Below are 9,296 nucleotides of genomic sequence, written 5' to 3'. Positions count from 1 at the left end.
CATAGAATAGTCTTTCACTTTTTTCAAATTCTTCAAATAGTCACTTGAGATGAAAGCAATGGATGGTGCCATTTTGATTGGCTATCTAAGATTGAGACATATTGGTACCAGCCATTGTTTAGGTCGGTTGGTATCAGTCCAGATCGATCCATCTTACACCCATTTTCCATTAAAATTTTGAGGTTTTGTTTTGGGATTTTACCCCTAAATATACTGATTTCTGATCCAGGATCGGCAAGGTATCTCCTCAACATGTACCGATAGAATGGACCGGCCAGCCGATACCTGCAACCCCTGCTCAATTGACATTGCTGAGAGACCGATTAGAATTTTCATGAATTCATCATATCCAGTTGTCTTAGAAGAGATCATCCAAAGACATGAAATGAATACATTATCAAAACTTTATTTGGTTGCTATAATAACATACCACTCATCTGGGTAAGTGGTGTTGGATAGTGTTGGTGCAAGAAATATAATCTTAGCTCCATGGTTCTCTCCTGATCCAGCCATTGTTCATGAGACCAAAGCAAAGTGAAAGTGGGCTGCCTCTAGGGACGGGAAGCCACCTCTGACGATCGAGTTAGTCCAGACCAGTGATTAGAGACTCCATTGAGGAGCTAAAACCCCCCAGAGATGATAAAGATCATGCTCTTAAGGGTTGGAAAGCAAGAGTGTGTAGAGCTTACTTTGTTCATGCATGGCGATCGGTTATATAAATGATTCATACCTCCAAAGATAACATGCTTCATAGCCTTCGGATACTCATGTCAAGAGATGGAAGGTGGAGATGGCTTCTGCGATTTAAGGGCTCCAGCCGCGACCAAAAGAGTCGCCTCAACCGTCAAGAGGGTTCCATCAGAAGGCAACGTCTAAGTTAAACCCTTCTGTTTGATGTGTCAGAGACCCATGAAAGGAGCCAGGTATGCTGTCATCCCAGGGCTCGAGAAGATCTTCAAGTGTGTGGGCTCCAAACATAGACAGCTGACTGCAAGGAAATTGGGCCTGCATAAGATGACTTTTGCCACGTAGTGCATTCTCGATCTGGATTGGGCCCTCAGGCCACTTCTCGACAGGAGAATCCCTGTAGTGACGCTTAGTCGAGGGGAAGCCCAGGCCCAACAAATGGTCCTGGACTGGCCCAGAAACCAGCCCTTTGGGCCGACGGGAGTATGACGATAACAGGTAGCACATGAGTAAGTTGTTTCTGCCATGGAGGGACCTCTTGAATTACCTAAGCTCAGTGTCACAAAAGGAAGCAGTCTCCCCCTACAATACTACATGATAGAGGAGAAAGATAATGTGGAGGGTTGAGAAGCTTTAGATATTCAAACTTAGCAGCACAAACTTAATTAGAAATAAAGCAATATAGGTCACAGCCGAACTGAAAACCAGTGGATGCAGACAGTAGCATGTTGGTGGCGTAATTTTGGCCATGATATTACCAACATTATTAACTTTAAGGTAGGCATGATATAATAATGAACGTTAGAAAAGATGGAAAGAAGAACAGAGAAGCCATTTATGTTCAGTTTGAACCAGCAAGAAAAAGGATTAAGCCACACAATCATATCAAACTCTGCCATGGCAATTCCATAAAATATGAGGGAAACAACCAACAGGTCCATGGCATCCCCCCAAAAAGAAAGCCAACAAGCTATCACCAAGTTACAAACAGTGTGGCTGCATTTTGAAGCAGCTTACCGATTATAATGTGAGATTTCACAATTTTCTATTATTTACAGAGGAAGCAGGAGATGAGTTCTTATAAATCATCTTTCATTCTCATGCCATACCGGAATGCAAGGCTAGTGAGAGTCTTATCAGCTACAACACCATCAATCATCTCAAATTTCTTGTAGTTTGCTTGAAGTAAATCATTCTGGTGCTTCACTAGCTTTTCTTCTTCTTCCAGTTCCAGCTGCAAAAGCAAAAGTTGGTTTTTTCATTCACAAGAAAGATGGAAAGGAATAAGTTCTATCATCACCCCACTAAATACATTGTCATTCTGCCACTATAAGAAACCTGGAATGTGATGGTAGATGCACAGTTTACCTTCTGCAATAGGGTAGCTTCCTCCACATGTTTCTTGACTAGATCCTTCTCCTTTGTTGCACGCTCATATTCTGGGCCCGTAGGATATGCCCAACGACACTTAATATCTGGGCCTGACTTTTTTTGCCGATCAAACATTTCTTTTTGGGCAGCACGTGCTCTCACAGGTCTTGGCATCCCAGACATCATGCAAGGGTAATTGGTCATCTCTTCAATCATGCTTTGGGCTTGTTTAGCTGTTTCCAACTCTACCAAGGCACACCGTGGGAGGTTGCTTGGTCCCAAGTAGTTTGGAATAAACTGCACCTCAACAACATTCACAAACTGCCCCAGGGCAGATTTTAATACAACAGCAGTAACATTTGGCGAGAGGTTATCGATGAAAACTGTCCTCTTCAACTTCTCCTCCAAGGCATTGTCCACTTCCTTAGGAGTCCCCATGAAGAGGCAAAAGATGCAAGACCCTGTAGGAAACAGGAGCATTGGGCAACCACAAATGAGCAAACCGAAAATGTGAGGCAATGAATCTCTATTCTTAGTCATAAACCCATAGGAAAATTACTCTTTTTTTTAAATGATGGAAGAGGGGTACGCCTGGAGAATAAGGTATCCATCACAACTAATACTAGGTTACTTGGAAGATTTTAAATATCAAAGTGTTCATTATACATGAAGTTTATCTGTTCAAGGTTTGACATGGTGAGGTATATGCTTAGATACATTCAACTGATGTTTAAAAACATTAAACACCTTAGTGATACATAGTCCGATGGATAAAAATCTGACACAATTAGTAGAAACTAGGAACTGACACAGGTGGTATCTAAGAGAAAGAACATTATGGTGAACAGTATAAGTCCTACCAAAACATAAATCATGAAAATCTCAAGTATCTGCATATTGAATTTCAGTTTGCCTCCCTGGCCAATGCGAGCCAGAACAAGCTAAAGCCATGTTCCAACAGCACCAAGATAATACTGAGAAGAATCAAATGTAATTTACCAAACTCTCAGATTCACAAAGCCTAAGTAACATGCAGGAATGATATATTACATGTGGAACAACATCATCAAGGAAACCATATTAAAGTCCAGCTTTTATTTATACATACCATTTGCATTTGCATTTGCACTTGCACATTTCCTACACACTTTGTATCCAGAAAACAAAATTTACAACTTTCAAAGCAGATATTTCTGGGTCTGGAAGCACCCCGACATAGAAAGAACAAAGACCATTAATGTGCCAGTTTCTCTAGTCATACAAAAAGAGACAATATGCTATGACTTAGACCATATTCAAGTTGCCTTCCCCATAGGTCATGCACTGAGATCTGACCATTTATCTCTTCAAATATATTTTTAATAAAAGCTTAGAAAATATGAATAACACACATAGAAAATTACATGTATACTTCTTGGGTTTGTAAACTATTATGTGGAAAAATAAAAAAAGCAAAGGACGAGTGGAAAACCCAAAGGAAAGGAAAATAGCCCACATGGAAACCGAAGGCGGAATTAGGTTAATAAAGGACCACCATAACCTAACATAAAAGAGACACGCCAGGAGAGTGAGGACGGATACCGCCCCGCGGGACGGGGCGCACGCACAGCACGCAGCGCACGCGCGAGACGATCAAACCGGGGACAACGGAGACTAGGAAGATGGAGAGACCAAAAATGTTGATGGCAAAGGACCGAGACGGCGGCCGAACGACCGACGGCTCAATCGAACGCACCACGAGAGGTGCACCCACACGAGCATGCGGGGCACCCAAGCCACGCGCCACAACAACGGACAAGAGAGAAACATCCCAACTCCTTAGTGCTTAGCAACCAGAGATTCAACCGTGGCCTTATCCTAGGAGACGGCGCACCCAGCACCTTGATGTGAGGGAATCGCTTAAGGAAGCGACGTTGTGCGCCTGAAGTTCCACCAAACACGATCCTTTTCCATTTTCTTTAACATTATGTTCACTCCTACCCAGATACAATGTTCCAAAATAATAATTCAAGTAACAACCCTTATCCAAACCTCAAGGGGTTGGCTTAGTTAGCAAAGACCAACACATCATAATATGAGGTCAAGGGTTCAAGTCTTCTTGGGGCCAAGGGTGGAGCTCCACCAGACACTTGAATAGTTATAAAAGCTACAACCTAAGAATGCACTGAAAGCACATACCGACATACATTAAGCCCTTGTTGCATTCCCTTGGTACATAACGAAGTCACAAAAAACATGATCCAAACACCAAACGAACCTCCATATTACACAATCAAGCACCTTGGACGAGAAAAGAAAAAAAGAATAAGCACCAATCTCCATATTACACATATACCCTTATACTTGTATATAATTATATCTCATCGTCAAAAAGTTTAAATTATACCCATACCCTTGAGAACAAAAATCACTGACTTTTTTTGGTAGTTTTTTATAACAGGGAATGGGGACTATACATATACCATAGGGAGACTCAAACCCCTGACCTCTTCAATAAGAGATGTCGGCACTACCAACTAAGCTGTCTTTCGATGGTAAAAATCAGTGATTTTGACACTGAATGATAATATTACCCTTAGAAAACCAAATTTTTTTTGGTACATCCAAAAACCACTTTGCAAGTCTTACCAAAAAAAAAAAAATTTTGGACAAAAGAGAGAACCACTTTGCAAGCTGCAAAGTTTAAAGTATCTTTTGGACCCAAAAGAAAGAAAAAAATTGCAAAGTTTTAAAGCTGGACTTGTAACTTGTAAGTAGCTTACATCATGAAATAATAATGCCCCATGAAAGGAGTAAGATTTGTCAGGACTAGTGAGTGGTGAGTTACTAGACTTTGGGTTTAGGGTTTTGGAGAGGAGGATCGAAGAGCTTCGTCACCAAATTGATATTCTGACCTGTTGATTTGATAAAATTTGTACTCTCAGGTTAAGTTCCGACGTTCAACTTTATGTTCTCCATTCTATTATGTTCTTCGATGATCATTTAGCAAATCAAAATTTCATGCTTTGGGTTTTAAAAAGTACTTCTGATTTTGCTGGTGTTTTTTTCCAGGTTCATCTCTTCTTTTTCTTGCTTCAGTGAAATCTACATTCTGTTCTAAAACAGTAGAAGATTCTACTCGAATCCATATAGCCACTGTTGTTAGCTTCCCCAAACAGCCCCCCCAGACACTACTTTTTAAAACTATAGTTTTTAGTTGCTTTAGGTCTTCATGAATTTAGATTTGAATCTGATGGCTGATTTACATTATTTATAATTGAAAATTGCAGCTTATGATATGTCTGAACTGTTCTATGTGTTGCATTTTATGGGAGTGTAGTAGGGTTTTCTCCCTAACCAGCCTCCAAAGTTCGGAGAGTGAAAGTCGAACGAAGCTCTGGGTTATTTTTTTCCCCAGCACAGAGCCGCTTGGATATTGATTCTCTGTTTTAGTAGTTGTTCCAATCGCAAGGCATTCCACTTCTTCTCCCAGCTGCCGTCCTTGCGAAAGGCTTTCCTCTTCTTCGTCTTCTCAATCTCCGGTGACCCAGTCAATTGAAATGATATTATTGCAGTGGTCTATCTTTTCTCCATCTTATTCGTATTGGCATCTCCTGGTGGTGGGATCGCAAGAAGCTGAGCTGTTAAGTTCAGTGAATTACCGGATTTTCTCATTAGGATTCTTTTATGTTCATATTAATTCTTCTTGAAATCGTCTTTCCACGAAATTATCAGATGGGCTTGTTCTCCATATGGTGAGTTCTGCTATATATATATCTATACTTGTTTTGTTGATATACATAATATGACGAATCTAAGGATAAAATTCTTAATTAGGGCTAGAAGAGCGAGCAAATTTCTCCTTTTGGAAGCGAAACATCATCTTTCGATTTGCTAACAAAGTCCATCAGTTCCCTATTTTGGAAACCTCCAATTCAAGAAATCTCCCATGATAGCAGTAGATATACTGCTTCAAAATATAATAACACTACTAGCTGGATCTAGCTGGAGGATCATCTTTGCTACTAGTCTACAAAACAAATAATTTAAATTCTAAATCCAACTAATGACACAAGTTTACTTTTTCAAATAAGTTTCATCCAGTGTAGAAGAAGAAAAAAAATTTATTGAAAATAAATCAGAGTGGGAATTCGAAGCTCAAGCAAACATAGATACCAAGAGAAAGAAATGATGAATCTTGAAAATGCACCCTTTTTTTTGGGTACATAGAAAATGCACCTTTACCTGAATAGAACTATCCAATTGAGCAAAAATGGAATCCAAAATAACAGTCACACATTACTGAAACGGAGGTTGGTAATACCACATTTAAAATTTCAAGAGAAAAAGGAAAATGAAATGGAATCGTCCAACTGATTACTTCGCTTTCGCTACAGTTAGTTCTAGTTCCTGAAGAATTCAGTGTGCAAAGATCTCTGATCCACCAATGAGTAAATAATAGAAATTAAAGCCCTAATTAAACCACTGAACATCAAAAGTTCACATGGTCAAATTATGGTCCAAGGTGGGATGCTATATCTTAGAAAATCTCAAATTACTGTGATGTTTTGGTGGCAAGATTTAACTCAAGGATCAAAACAGAAAAATCTGGAATCTTGAAAACAGAATTTAGGAGAACTTTAACCACAGCCGATCAGATGTTGTCATAAACATAAATCTCTGATCAAACGACTCTCAAGGTCCCTTTGAAACACAACTCCAAGAACAGATAAAATCAAACCAAAAGAAATAAAACTGGTGGAAACAAAATAAGAAACCATGTTAATAAGAAAGAGAAAGAGAGACAGGCATAGGACCTGCGCACCTCTTAAATTTGAACATTCTTGACATACAGAAACAAAAAGAAGCAGCGTGAAATCAGCAGATTAGACTACATGCCTTTCTACATCAAGGTTGATGGCACATAATGTTTTTATGACACCAAGGAACACTCAATAAGTTTCTCACATGAAGTTTACAAAATCTCTCAGCCTCTCATTGTGGTGTCATCACATCCCAAGTCTGCCAAGATATATAAATCTCTTAGCACAATCCTGATTAAATTCTCCGATACATTTATGTCTTTAAGACATTTATATTAATCCAAGGAATAACCCCAAAGTCCATAGTGGTCAATTTGATCATATATCTAACTGCAGGGTTTTCCCAATGCCTACCAGTAAAACCAATCACGTTATCATCTTCATACCAATGTGAAGGATTTGCTTAAATAAATAAATGTAGACAACAGAAAATATGAACAAATCACAGTCAAATCATAAAACTGGAATAGACTCATCCTTACAAGACATATTACATTCAGAATCAGCTCACCAAGGTAGAAAAGTGAACAAAGGCATTTAAAACATGGCAAACCCAGAGAAGCGGAATGGGACTTACAGAGAAGAGACAAGTGGAGCTAGGGGCTTAATACCTGTAGATAAAGGCAGAGCCAACCGCTGCTGTAATCAATCGAGATCGGAGAAGGAGCATGAAATTTCGGAATCAATATCGGAATCAGCTTCAGAGAACGAAATTTCAACCAAAAAGCTTCAAATGGAAATGCAACAAATAGAATCACTGGAATATGCTTATATTCGGAGAAAAATAATATGAACTTTGTTAAAGGAGCACTTCCTTTGCAATGAAGTTCGAAGAACACCAGAACAAAAATAAATTAACTGATTAATAAAGGAAACATCCACAGAATCTGATCAATGTTCAGAATCAAAGTTAACAATGCATACGTACTTGTTTACAGTTTTCGCAAAATCATCAATGACCAAAAAGGAGAAGAGGAAAAGGGCCAAGCACCCAGTAGCCTTATTACAATAGAAACCAAAACAACTTGCTTGATATGATTAATGGGAGATATCATCACAGATGCAAAAAAGAAATGCTATGTCATAATCAGGATCTTAAAAGCATTTATGTCCAACGAGTATAAGCCATTTAACTGCTTTGCTTCTCCACAAAATACAGTGTCAGTCATCAGATCTGCCTTGCCGGGGCAAAAACTAACAAACAGTCATTAAATCTGACAGCATTAGAAGAGGGAATGTCACGGAATGAAAACGTAACCTAAATCTAAGATTATCTCCCCCTTCTGACAAGAAGATCTCATAAAATAAGACCGATGCAAAACGAAAAAGAATGGTTAATCCAGCAATCTTCTGCCATCGAAAAATGAAACTTGGACAACAATAAAATATTCAACAAATTAAAATTAATCGTAATTTCAGGCCCCTGATCTGATAAACAAATAACTATCTCAGGTTCACGATCTGAGCATGGGTGAAACAACACATGTCAGAGGTAACTATAGACATCTAATGGCAGAATATCGATTAAACCGAAGAAAGAAAATGCAGCACTACAGCATGAATATGCAGGGAAGGACTAAAAAGAGAATAAAGGTTAAAGAAATCCACAAGAAAATTCTTAAACTGAGAAAACAGAAACCAAATGCTCGCAACTCTGAGAATCCTACTTCTTACCTCCAGAGAACGAAAATCCACCACAGTAACTTGAGTATCAATATCCTCTGTCAGAAAACTCCAATGAAAACCATCCGAAGTGGCTGGAAGACGAATGCAACCCTAGAACCCGATGTTCAAATGCTCTGAAAAGTGAAACCACTTTTCTCTGCGCCTTCCTCTCCGACACTCCCTTTGCGTTATCGATCGATAAGAAATCAAATGAAAAGGAGAGAAAACGGTTACGGTTAATGCCTACTCTCTTTTTCTCTCTCTCACTCACAATCACAATGTGAATAAGGTTTAAAGTATCCCACGATACCATACGATATTAGCCAATACGTATCCATATTTGACCCAACCGATACGATACATCTCGATACGTGTCTCAATTGAATTACATTAAAATACATTAGCCAGAACGATACAATACTCGATACAAGATGATACGTCTCTTAAAATCACCTGATCGATACGATACTCGATACTGATACTTTAAACATTGGGACAAGTTGGGTGAGGAGGATTTAGACTCATTCTCCTCACCCTCAAATTCGAATAGCAGGATTGGTAGAATGGTAAGATATATACTTCTCTGGAGAGGTCTGGCCCTTTTGGACGATAAAGTTCCCTCTTGATGATGTAATCGACGTGCACGCAAGCTGGAGCGGATGAACCTCAGATACCCAAAAAAAAAGTTTATTCCTCTCTCTCATGTAATGTGGATTCCACACTCATATGAATGTGAGATGATAGTATGAAGTAGGTCACTAGAAAAAAACA

The 9,296-nt window shown here is 39.1% G+C and overlaps 1 protein-coding gene across 4 annotated transcripts; it reads right to left on the bottom strand.

Annotated features, from left to right (window-relative positions):
- Positions 1–1,197: 1,197 nt before the first annotated feature.
- Positions 1,198–8,773, bottom strand: LOC149021947 (ASI1-immunoprecipitated protein 1-like). Of its 4 annotated transcripts, none has more exons than XM_089150157.1 (4): positions 8,535–8,773; positions 7,438–7,587; positions 2,056–2,519; positions 1,198–1,921 (listed from the first exon to the last, which is right to left on the bottom strand). In XM_089150157.1, exons 3-4 carry the CDS (start codon positions 2,494–2,496, stop codon positions 1,766–1,768), a joined length of 597 nt encoding a protein of 198 aa, XP_089006283.1. In that variant the 5' UTR covers positions 2,497–2,519; positions 7,438–7,587; positions 8,535–8,773; the 3' UTR covers positions 1,198–1,765. The 4 variants fall into 4 exon arrangements, with proteins under 4 accessions (XP_089006283.1, XP_089006280.1, XP_089006281.1 ...); XM_089150154.1 differs by having other exon boundaries at positions 7,472–7,587; XM_089150155.1 differs by having other exon boundaries at positions 7,472–7,558.
- Between the last annotated feature and the right edge of the window lie 523 nt (positions 8,774–9,296).

This window comes from Hakea prostrata, chromosome 3, assembly GCF_041222555.1.
Source record: "Hakea prostrata isolate BN-2017 chromosome 3, UWA_Hpros_2, whole genome shotgun sequence".
In the NCBI taxonomy this organism is placed as follows: Eukaryota; Viridiplantae; Streptophyta; class Magnoliopsida; order Proteales; family Proteaceae; genus Hakea; species Hakea prostrata.
This window is presented reverse-complemented; position numbering and strand designations above follow the sequence as displayed.

Coding starts and splice junctions, on each gene's coding strand:
- LOC149021947 (XM_089150157.1), bottom strand. CDS start 2,496: ATGGGGACTCCTAAGGAAGTGGACAATGCCTTGGAGGAGAAGTTGAAG. Junction 1,922..2,055: donor AAGCTACCCTATTGCAGAAG/GTAAACTGTGCA, acceptor TTGCTTTTGCAG/CTGGAACTGGAAGAAGAAGA.